This window comes from Saimiri boliviensis, chromosome 8 (genome assembly GCF_048565385.1).
Source record: "Saimiri boliviensis isolate mSaiBol1 chromosome 8, mSaiBol1.pri, whole genome shotgun sequence".
NCBI classification, from domain to species: Eukaryota; Metazoa; Chordata; class Mammalia; order Primates; family Cebidae; genus Saimiri; species Saimiri boliviensis.
The window spans coordinates 19,167,195-19,179,130 of record NC_133456.1 but is presented as its reverse complement, the minus strand read 5'-3'; the positions used below and the strand labels follow the sequence as shown (position 1 = coordinate 19,179,130).

General features: G+C 56.9%; 1 protein-coding gene across 1 annotated transcript in view; it reads left to right on the top strand.

Annotated features, from left to right (window-relative positions):
- Positions 1 to 736: 736 nt before the first annotated feature.
- The window catches only part of MELTF (melanotransferrin), a 29,197-nt gene continuing 17,997 nt past the window's right edge, over positions 737 to 11,936 (top strand). Inside the window, exons 1-6 of the mRNA XM_039477672.2 lie at positions 737 to 952; positions 2,655 to 2,809; positions 3,803 to 3,902; positions 6,380 to 6,562; positions 8,060 to 8,216; positions 9,719 to 9,786. Coding sequence (XP_039333606.2) covers positions 904 to 952; positions 2,655 to 2,809; positions 3,803 to 3,902; positions 6,380 to 6,562; positions 8,060 to 8,216; positions 9,719 to 9,786 — 712 coding nt within the window. The 5' untranslated portion in view covers positions 737 to 903. The remainder of the gene's footprint in view (positions 953 to 2,654; positions 2,810 to 3,802; positions 3,903 to 6,379; positions 6,563 to 8,059; positions 8,217 to 9,718; positions 9,787 to 11,936) is intronic.

Sequence of the window (11,936 nt, the reverse complement as noted above, 5' to 3'; positions counted from 1 at the left end):
AGGCACGCGCCACCATGCCCAGCTAATTTTTTGTATTTTTAGTAGAGACGGGGTTTCACCATGTTGACCAGGATGGTCTCGATCTCTCGACCTCGTGATCCACCCGCCTCGGCCTCCCAAAGTGCTGGGATTACAGGCTTGAGCCACCGCGCCCGGCCAGGGACCGCACTTTGAGAACCACTGTCCTAGAAATACGGTCAACCCACCTTTTCCTCCCTCACCTCCTTCACTCTCTTCCTCCCTGTCTCTGCCTCTTTCTCCTTTTCTGCTTCCTCCAGTTCCTCTCTGGTCCTCTTCTCGCCTTCCAAAGCAGGGTGGAGTCAGCTGGCTCTTCCATTGACTGGGTACCTGACTCGGGCAAGTCACCTCCCTTCTCTAGGCCCGAGGAGAGGCATCGGCTGGCCGGAGACGCCCCCGCCCAGCTCCTCCCCAGCCAGGGCAGGTTGGCCTGGGCTCCTGTGTGCAGGTGTGTTGGGAGGGAACTGCTGCTTGAATGAGCTGTCCATCCAGCTCTCCTCCAGTTCAGGGCCTGGGATTCCGACCTCTTCTTCCTTCCACATCTAAGCTTTTCTCTCTCCCGTGAGACATGGCATTTGGAGCCTTCTAGGACAAGAGGAGGGGAGGGTAGAGTTCCGAACAGCTGTGCCCGGGCCCGAGCGTTAGGCCGGGACTCCAGCAGGGGGCGCGAGAGGGCCGGTCCAGGCGCGTCGGGTCAGCCCAGGTGTGGGGTCCGGGGCCGGCGGGAGGTGACCTGCGCCCCAGGGGCGTGGATTCCGCCCAGGCACTCCCGGCCGCACTTAAGGAGCTCGGACCAGCGGGAGGAGGGAGCAGGGAGGAAGCCGGGCCGCTGCCGACTTCCTCGGACCTGGACCCAGCCCGGCCCCAGCCAGCCCCGACGGCGCCATGCGGGGCCCGACCGCGGCCCTGTGGCTGCTCGTGGCTCTGCGCACCGGTGAGGCCCCGCTGGGAGAGCCCAGGGTGCACAGAGTCCTGGGCTCTGCAGCCGGGGGGAGCAGGTCGCGGGGCTGGAAATGTGCCTGAGCCGAGGCCCCTGGGGCGTGAGATAGGGGATGCCGGGGCTCGGGGTCGAGTGAGGAGGGAACTAGCACTGACGGGCAGACGGGGAGGTCTGGAAGGCTTCTTGGAGGAGGCGGCCTTGAACCGGGCCTGGAAAACGTGAGGCTTCGGACGCGCCAAGGAAAAGCGCGGTCTGGGACGTGGTGGGGAGGCCTTGGAGAGTGGAGAGGAGGTCCCAGAGGGCGGCGCCTCCTGACGGTCGCGGGCACCCAGGGAGACTTTGCGGGGCCAAAGCAGCTCTTTCTCCCGAGTCCCTGCAGGAGACGATTCAGAGGGACTGACCAGGAGGGGCGCGGGAGACTGCCTGGGAGGGCTTGCATTTGCCGGATGGAGGTGGGACGGAGGCTGGGTCCCTTCGTGTCGGTGCCCCGGGGAGTGGGGGCCCAGGATGGTGGGACGGGAGACGGGACCTCGGGGAGAGGCTCGCAGGGATCGCGGGCGGCGTCCGCTGAGGGGATGGAGGTCACAGCACCGATGTGGCTGGCGACACACTCATCAATGCAAACAGTGAAGCCACTGAACTTTGCAGTTTCCCGCATGGGTGGTAGGGGCCTTGGAGCGCTGGGGAGGGGGGGGGGCAGTTCGACTTTCTAGGGTGCCGCTGAGAGTGGGGAGAGGAGGGGGTGACCTGGTTTCCGGGAGTGGGGAGTCATCCGTTTCTCTCCAGCACAGGCCTCTGGCAGTGCTGGCTGGGACAGGGTGAATGGCAGAGGAGCTCAGGCCTGAAAGTCATCAACCCCAAGGGACTCACACCCCTTCCCCTGGGCCCCTAGCCTGGGAGCTCTCGGGGACTCTGACCCGCTCAGCTCCTGAGGCACAAGCAAAACCCCACTGAGGCTCTGTGTGTCTCGGGCTCTCTACATGGGTTCACTTTCAACACAGAGGGTGGGTTTATCTGCTTTCTCAGAAGATGAAGCAGGCTCAGAGAGGCAAATAAGTTACCTGAAGTTACCAGCTAGAGGGCAGGAACTTGAACCCACCCTGATGGTTCCTCAGCCTCCCCTCTGTCTGCTGTCTTCCCTTGGCAGGGCCTGGCACTGTGCCCTCCAAAGGTGGGTTTGCAGCCAGCACAATCGCAGATGCTCCCTGAGGGTGCAGGGCTCGTGGAGAGTAGCCCACCCACAGCCCCCTCACCTCATTTTCATGACCCAGTTCATGAGGAAGGCCCAGGGACACTGCTCTGTGACGGAACCCACATGGGCGCCCTCTCTGGGAGGCCTGGAGAGGGGAAGGAGCTTCCATTTCCGGAGCCTGCCGAGGCTCCCCAGCCAGTGCTCCCTCCAGGTGGGGGAAGCTGAGAAGCAACCTGTAGACCCTCCCGCTCCTCTGTAAACGGCCTGGTTCTGAGCCATTCCATTTCCCAGCAGCCATGCCCCTGGTCAGAGAGGCCCTGAGCACAGGAATACCAGCCGTTTCCCAGTGTCGGTGCCTGGTGCCTCCCTGTGGGAGGGCAGGCTGCTTTAGAGGACTGGCTCTCCAGGCCGATGGGCCCACACAGAGCTGCTGGAGCCACCCTCCATGGTGGGCCAGGGCTGGGCCTGGTGGGGGAGCCAGGCCTCACAGTCCCCTGCCCGCAGTGCTTGGTGGCATGGAGGTGCGGTGGTGCACTATCTCGAACCCAGAGCAGCAGAAGTGCAGCGACATGAGCAAGGCCTTCAGGGAAGCGGGCATCCAGCCCTCCCTCCTCTGCGTCCAGGGCACCTCAGCCAACCACTGCATCCAGCTCATCGCGGTGAGTCCTCTCCCTTCCGCCCTGCCAGACAAAAGGGCTCTGACTCAGGAGGGAGCACATAACGGCCTCATTCACCGGGGAAGGGCCAACCTCGCCCTGCCAGGCCCAGCCAGTAGGACCTCCCAAGTCTCCCCAGCAACAAGGCCAGCTTGTCTCGGCCGGGCCCAGGAGGTGGGAGCCTTGGGAGTGCTGCTGCTCAGAGGGGCGCCAGCAAGGAAAGGGGTCTGAGAGGCTTCTCTTCCATGAGGCCCCTGCCAAGGGGCCCCCAGATGGTAGTGACCCCTCAGTGGCCCCAGGCGGCTACTTGCTCACTTTGCCATGGGGCTTTCCAGAGGGGGCTTGTGTGGTTTCTGGGGAAGGAGGAGCAGGGGCTGGACTCCCAGGTGGGTGAGTACGGGGTAGGAAAGCAGCTCTGAGAAGCAGGAGACCTGCTAAATGACCCTGGCAATCTTCAGAGGCACCACAAAAGAGGGGCGGGCCTTGGGGCAGGCGCACAGAAAGCTGGTTTTTCATTCCAGCTCTGCCCCCACTATGCCCCCAAGACCTGATCCAGTCATAGGCCCACACAGGGCCAAGGCTGTGGGGCAGGCACCACCGTGTGTGGGCGGAAACCCCACGCATAGACCATCTTAGAGGAAAAAAGCTAGAAAACCCAGGGTAGCAGTAGAGGCAGGGGGGAGGAGGAGAGAAATCGAGGGAGACACATTTCACTGCGTGCTGTTTTCTACTATTTGATTTTTTTAATATGGCATCTGAGCCCCGCAAAGTCCATGATTAATATTTTTTAAATAACATTACTAGGAAAGCAAGGTGAATCCTTGGCCTGGGAAGCAGGGAGAGCCCTGGGCCCCGCTTGGGCTCCTGGGCCAGAAGAGAAGGACAGCACAGCCCTCGGGGCTCGGGGTGGGGCCCTAGGCCATCTGGTAGGTGTCCCGAGTTCCCTGCTGAGTGTGCTGGCTGGGACAGGTTTGGCTGAGCCACATTTCCTTGCAGGCCCAGGAGGCTGACGCCATCACTCTGGATGGAGGAGCCATCTATGAGACGGGAAAGGAGCATGGCCTGAAGCCCGTGGCGGGCGAAGTGTACGATCAGGGTAGGAGGGTGCAGGGGGCGGACGGAGGCAGGCTGCCCTTGCTGGTCCAGGCCTGACCCTGCTGCCCTGAGCTGGTCATCAGCCCTGTCCACACAGCAGTCTCGGAGTCCCAGCCAGACGAATGCCCTGAGGGCGCCCTAAGTCCCTCTCAGATTCCCCAGGGACAGGAGGAGCTCCCGGGACGTGGAGAGCTGGCCCGAGTCTGCTCTCCCCTCAGGGAGCCCAGCAGCCCCCCCCGGCCTTTGCCCCCCAGCCTTTGCTAGACTCCCTGTTCTTACTGAGGGCTCCCCTGTGCCTGGTGCAGCGCTAGGCCTGGTGCTGTTCACGTAACTGCCTCAGGTGGACAAGGTGTCCTTGAGGCCGGGCCACCTGCATGCTTAGGGCCTCCATGTCGGAAGCACGGCTCCGGGTCGGGAGGTGCTGCCTGGGAACTGCACAGCGCAGCAGACCCAGGGCTTCCCCTTCCCATGACTTCTGTCACCCTGGACAACCTCATTTCCCGGGCTGTAAAATGGGGATAATAACAGCTGCCCTGACACACGGATTAAATGAGCCAGGCCGTGTGCCCACCTGACATGTGGTAGATGCTAGCAAGTGTGAGTTCCTTTGCCCAGTCCCCGCGTCACACACAGGACCTGCCCCCAGCTCAGCCTGCTCCTGTGTCTCCCCCACCACCTCTGCTTGGCCGGCGCAACCGTCACCTCCTCCGAGGTGCTCCCTGAGCCCCTCCCACCCTTGAGCAGAACCTCTCTTTCCTGTACCCCCATGGCCTCGGCAAGCCTCTGCCTGCTCAGTCACGTTAGTCCCCTGAGGAGGGCCAGTTCTCCCGTGTCTACCCTCTGCAACTCCACACAGCATCTCGCTTGGAGAAGGCACTGGCTGGTTCCTTGTTGAATTCGTGATTGTCAAATGCCACATGGCACAGTCCAATCCTGCATACCAGTCAGCCCGAAACAGCCCTGCCTCCCGGCCGCATGCAGCTCTTCCTCTTTCATTAACTCCACACCTTGTACTGAGCACCTGCTGCCCGCTGCTCAGGACCACGGAGCAGTAAACAGAGACCTCCTTCCTGCCCTCACACAGCAGAGTAAACAAACCAAAACGAGACAGTGAAGCGTGTGGTGGGTGCTGTGAGGACAAGGAAACGGCAGGACAGAAAACGCAGGCTGCAGGAAAACCCCCGGAAATAGAGCAGGCAGGACGGTGCTCTGGGGAGGTGACGGGTAAGCTGAGCTCGGCAACCATCTCAGGCAATTCAAGGAATTGGAAAGAAACAGAGGGTGGGTGAGTCAGAGGTTGGTACCAGACAAAGTTGCTTAGGTTGGCTGGAGCCAGACCCTGGTGGACAAGAAGTAACACTGGCTTTTTTTTTTTTTTTTTTTTTTTTTTTTTGAGACGGAGTTTCGCCCTTGTTACCCAGGCTGGAGTGCAATGGCACGATCTCGGCTCACCGCAACCTCCGCCTCCTGGGTTCAGGCAATTCTCCTGCCTCAGCCTCCTGAGTAGCTGGGATTACAGGCACGCGCCACCATGCCCAGCTGACTTTTTTTATTTTTAGTAGAGACGGGGTTTCACCATGTTGACCAGGATGGTCTCGATTTCTTGACCTCGTGATCCACCCGCCGCAGCCTCCCAAAGTGCTGGGATTACAGGCTTGAGCCACCGTGCCCGGCCCAACACTGGCTTTATGTTCTGGAACTCAACTGCATTCTGATCATGGCCTCCCACACCACGGGGCAGTTTGTGCGGTGTGCATGCATGTGTGTGTGCGCGCTCATGTGATGGGAGGCCCTCTGGTCATCAGTTACCATAACTGAGTCGTCTGTGTTTTGCCTGAATGGCCCCTTGGAACCACCTTGGCGCAGCGGAATGTTTTGCAAGGCTGCACAGCCCTGCCCCACCACACGCACCCTGCAGCCATTCAGGGTCATCAGTGACTGGGGACCACATGGCTAGTTCTCTGTCTCTCTGTCTCTGCCTCCGTCTCACTCTCCTCCAACCCCCTCGGCACCAGGAAATTGCCTCTCCTAATCGGGGAAGCCCCTCCCCTGCTCCTCCCAGCCACTCTTCTTCCCATGACCCCGACACCGTTCCCTCAAACTCTCCAAGTTCTGGGGGCCTAGGCTTTTGGAAAGCGAAGACTTGCTGGCTTCTTCTGCCTTCTGTCCAGCTAAAGAACTCCCCCGATGTGAGCAAATGTGGACCCAGCTAAGCACCAGCTGCTTGAGAAGGAAAGTGGGAATCAATGAATACCTCAGCATCTCAGGACTGTATCTACCTCAAGAGGCTGAAGGGCAGGGTCTCGCATACCTGTGGATTAAGCCCACTTGCTCTCTTGTGACTAGAGCGCTATGCGTACGTCCACGTGCACGCCCATGCTCCATGCACACTCTCCCACAGCTGTCCCGGGCAGGGTGCTGGTGCAGCCTCCCTGAGGCTTCTCCCTGCTGCCCTCACTGGCTCCCCTCCCCTCCTAGAGGTTGGTACCTCCTATTACGCCGTGGCTGTGGTCAAGAGGAGCTCCCATGTGACCATCGACACTCTGAAAGGCGTGAAGTCCTGCCACACAGGCATCAATCGGACAGTGGGCTGGAACGTGCCCGTGGGCTACCTGGTGGAGAGTGGCCGCCTTTCAGTGATGGGCTGCGACGTACTCAAAGGTGAGGGCTTTGGGCTGGACAGGAGGGTCCCCAGGCCTCCCCTCTCGTTTCCTCGGCCCATGCTTGTCCCTTCACTGGGTAGCCTCGCTCTGCCCTCACCGCATCCTTCATCCCTGGAAGGCACAGCCACCCCGCCTCCTCCGGGCCGCCCCACTCTGCCACTCTGCCGCCAACCCTGTGCACCACCACTTGACTTCCTGCTTGCTTGGCCCCCGTGGGGCACAATTATTGCTCATCCATCGTGGTGTCCTGCTCGACATAGCCAGGCACAGGCCCAACCCATGAATGGGAGGCAGTGAGCCTCCAAGGTGCCTTCCACCAGCATCAAGCAGCACAGGCCACTGTGTCTAGAAGCGTGTCCTCAGCTTTACAGGACCAGAAAGGCTGTTTTTTCAGGACCCAAGCAAGGCACTGAATTGCACCCAGAAAGCTCCCAAGTGGCTCATCAGCCCAACCAGCCGTGTAAACCCACACCACCCCCAAGAGGGTGGAAGCCTCACCCTCTCAGCTGGTGGCCAGGTGTGGGTGGCTCGTCAGTCCCTTGGCATATTTATTAAATATCCACTCTGGGAGGACACAAAAAGACCAGGAAGAGGGCTTACCCCGGAAAAGCTCAGTCTGGCTGGTGAGGAGCGTGGCCCAGCTGACTCAGATGCCGGCCGGAGGGCCTCCTGGCACAGCACAGGATAAATACTTGTGAGTTTTGGTGCCGGCAGGGCCTGAAGAACCCTGCAGGACAGCGGACCCTGACCTCGTTCCCTATGAGGCCAGCCACCGCTGCGTTTGCCTCCTTCCGTGTGCCGGAAGAAGTGTTGTCTCTCAATGAATGATCCTCCTTCAGTAATTCTTTATTTCCCCTCTTTTTTTTGTTTTTTTTTGAGACAGAGTCTAACTCTGTCACTCAGGCTGGAATGCAATGGCATGATCTTGGCTCACTGCAACCTCTGCCTCCTGGGTTCAAGCTATTCTCCTGCCTCAGCCTCCCAAGTAGCTGGGATTACAGGGGTGCACCACCACACCTGGCTGATTTTTGTATTTTTAGTAGAGACGGCTAGGCCAGTCTTGAACTCCCGCCCTCAGGTGATCCACCTGCCTTGGCCTCCCAAAGTGCTGGAATTATAGGCGTGAGCCACCATGCCCAGCCTCCCCCCTGTCATTAATCACACTTTGCTGATTTGGAAGTGAAGTCTATGATAAGGAGAGCATCTAGCTGTTACTTAGTTACCCTGAGTGGTCGTTTATGAGTAATTTTTTATTCCTCCAAGCCACTTGTAAGTAACACTCTCTAGTGCTCACCGCTGCCTTGGTGGACCTGCTTCGGGAGTTACCGGTGGGGTCCAGCTCCCCAGTTTTGCTCAAACCGAAGCTAGAAAATGGAACCGTTCTCAGCAGAGTCCAGATGAGACCCTGCAGGGCCCGGGCCCCCTGCTTACCCTGGGAGCTTGGCTTGCTCTGAAGAAAGTTCTGCTAAGTGATCTCTCTACCTCCTTCCCACAGCTGTCAGCAACTACTTTGGGGGCAGCTGCGTCCCTGGGGCAGGAGAGACCGGTTACTCTGAGTCCCTGTGTCGCCTCTGCAGGGGAGACAGCTCTGGGGAAGGTGTGTGTGACAAGAGCCCCCTGGAGCGATACTATGACTATAGCGGGGCCTTCCGGTGAGTGAAAGTCGGGGGCAGGGAGGGGCGACGGGCAGGGAGGAACTGAGTCCCGCAGGCGGAGGCGCTTCAGGCCACAGATGCTGGGGAAAAACACCTTTGCCCAGAGAGGGCCGCGGAGGGGGAAGTGGCGGGGTTGGCTGCGTCTCATCAAAGCACCCTTTATATAGTTCTGTGCCCTGGTTAGTTTAAAAACATCCAGCTGGAATATGCCAAACTGGATTTGCTCATAAAATCAACATGTTTGGTATATTTAGTGAAGTGAGGGCTCAGAGAGAAGAAAATGGAAAAAACGGCCTTTTGGCCACTCCCACGTCCCCATTCTCAGACCAGCAGGGAGAGGGGGTGGGGGAGTGTGTCTTGACACTTGGGGACGGGCTGTCTCTGCCACTGGTTGAGGCTGGCACTTTGGGTAATCCTTTCGTGGATACAGAAGGGAGTCTCTACCAGCTTGTGGTCCAATTCCTGCAGAGGAGGAAACGTGCTCCCCAGGACTGGAAAGGAAGCATCCCGGGTCCTTTAGCTACCTCACATTCCCACCTGCAGCGGGGAAGCCTGCTGGCGCCCCATGCTCCAGATGTGATCTGAGTGGATGCAGTGTTTGGCTTAGAGAGATAAACAGTCCTCAGCACCTCTGAGCAGAAGACCCTTGCCCCTCCACTGCCCCATGCCCTTGGCATGCACCCCTTATCTCTGACTCTCCTGGAGCCTCAGAGCCCTCTCCTGATGTCACCCCTCCCTGACCTGCTCTAATCCCTGCACATTTTCAGTGCGTGGGGACCCAAGCAGCCCCTTTGCCCAGAGCCAACCTGCCTCCAACACTGGGCAGTGACATCAAGACAGCACGTAAAAGTCAATGGTCTTTCCCACTCAGGATTCTGTGGTATGGCATGAAAAGGCCTTCTAGTCCAATCCCCGGCCTCAGAGCAGAATGCGCTTCAAAACACCCTGAAAATTAGCCCAGCATGGTGGTACACACCTGTCGTCCCACCTACTTTGGAGGCAGAGGCAGGATGATCACTTGAGCCCAAGAGGTCAAAGCTGCAGTGAGCTGTGATTTCGCCACTGCACTCCAGCCTGGGCAACACAGTGAGACCCTATCTCTAAAAACAAAACAATGAAAACAAGCACATATGAAACCAACCCCTGAGAGTCAAGGCTGCTGATATGATAGCAGCTGCCATGGGAGTACCTGCTCCATACAGGCCTGAGCTAGGCTGTAGAGGGTCTCTACTGGGTTATAAAGAACGTCTCATCCTCAGGCAGCCCTGTGGGAGCTGCTTTCCCACCCCCACCTTACAGGTGATAGGGGCTAGGAAGGGGCCACAATTTGACAAAGCCACACAGCCAACCAGCCAGGGAGCTGGAACCCAGACCGAATGACTGGAAAACCCATGCCCACCATGGCCACCCCTTACTGCCCAAGCCAGGCCTCCAGAGGTGGAAGACGGGCAGGGGCCAGGGGCTCAGACCCATCCAGGCTCACAGCTTCTCCTCCGCAGGTGCCTGGCAGAAGGGGCGGGGGACGTGGCATTTGTGAAGCACAGCACGGTGCTGGAGAACACTGACGGTGAGTGGGGCAGGGAGAGGCATGGGCCGAAGGACAGGGTGTCAGGCCAGGCCCGCCTGGGGCAGGACCCCTAGATGGCAGAGTTGGGATCAAACGCCCTAGTTCAGTGCTGCTCTGAGTCTCTGGGTGACCGTGGACAAGTTCCACTGTCTCTGAACCTCAGCACTCCCGGCTGCCAAAGAGCAGAGGCCAGTCTCACCAATGGTCAATGGACTGCCCACTGCTGACAGGGCCGGAGAGGGGGCCCAGCGGGCAGCTCTGCTCTGCTGATTTGAATATGGCATTGGCTTCGGTTTCCCTCTGAAGACGGGGGCCTGATTTTTTAAAGACTTTGCAAACCTTTGCACTGGATCTCCCCTACTAGCCCTTCCTGGCATTTTTCTGCCCTTGCCTGGAGAATCAGTCCCTCATCCCTGAGAAGGTCTGGCTGCAGATATAGGTTGGTGTTATATATTGAGCCATATCATTGTCATTTAAGTTTTTTTAATTTTGAAAGAATTGAGTTTTGGAAAAGTTACAAGAAGAATTCAAAGAACTCCCATCTATTCTTCATCAAATTCTAACTAATTAGCGTTTTTCTACATTCGATGTATGTGCGTATGTATGTGTGTGTGTTCTGACCCATCTGAGAGCACATCTGCCGATGTCATACCCCTTGAATACTTCAGTATGTATCTCCTATGACAAGGAGATGTATACCTAGCCACCGTAATCAAAATTAGGAGATGCAACTTTGATACAATCCTGTTATCTAATCTACAGTCGATATTGCAGATTCACTAACTGTCCCAGTTCTGTCCTCCATACCCTTTTTTTCTGACCAGAACCTACACTCTCATCACACATGGCTTCCGATGTTAGATCTCTTGAGTCTCCTTTATCTTGGAACAATTTCTCAGTCTTTGTTTTTTATGACATTGGCATTTTGAAGCAACAGGCCAGTTATTTTATAGAATGTCCCTCAATTTAGATTTGCCTGAAGATTGTTTCTTTTTTTAAATTGAGATATAATTTACATGCAGCAAAATTTGTTCCTTTTGAAGTATAGTTCTATGAGTTTTGCCAAATACATACGGTTGTATAACCACCATCATGATCGAGATCTTGCAGACCCTTCAGCCCAGAAGTTCCTCAGACCCCTGTTCCTTATACCCCTGCCACCTGCCAGCGGGCAGCAAACGGACTGTTCTGTCTGTAGTTTTGCCTCTGCCAGAATGTCTGAGGATTGGCTTAAAAAAAAATAAGTCATTGTCATTTTTCGCTGTTATTAATCATTGCCTTTTAAATCAGAAAGTCCGTCACGTGGTCCATCATGAAGGCAAACATGGGCCAGATCTGAGAAGGAGGAAAACAAGTCACCTGCACACACCGAGCATGCAGGATGATGTGTGCCGGTGCTGGGCGGTCCTATGAAAAGGGGCCCCTGTTCACAGGCCCCAAGATGAGTCAGACAAAGGAGAATTTGGAAGATGGGCAAAGAGTAGGGATATAAATCAGCTTTTTCAAACTTGGGGTTTTTTTAAGATGGGCTCTCACTTTGTTGCCCAGGCTGGTCTCAAACCCCCTGCCTCAATTGATCCTTGCATCTCAGCCTCCTGAGTAGCTGGGATTACAGGCATGCATCTGGAAGCTTTTTCAAAGTTTTGTTTGTTTGTTTGTTTGTTTGTTTTTTAATGAGATAGAGTCTTGCTCTGTCACGAGGCTGGAGTGCAGTGGTGCTATCTCGGCTCACTGCAACCTCCACCTCCCAGGTTCAAGTGATTCTCCTGCCTCAGCCTCCCGAGTAGCTGGTACTACAGGTGTGCATCACCATGTCCAGCTAATTTTTGTATTTTTAGTAGAGATGGGGTTTCACCATATTGGCCAGGATGGTATTGATCTCTTGACCTCGTGATCTACCCATCTCAGGCTTCCAAAGTGCTGGGATTACAGGTGTGAGCCACTGTACCCAGCCTTTTATTATTATTTTTTTTCAGATAGAGTCTTGCTGTGTCGCCCAAGCTGGAGTGCAGTGGCACGATCTCGGCTCACTGAAACCTCCGCCTCCCGGGTTCAAGCGATTCTCCTGCCTTAGCCTCCCAAGTAGCTGAGACTACAGGCGCCCGCCACCACGCCTGGCTATTTTGTTGTTGGGGTTTTTTTGTTTGTTT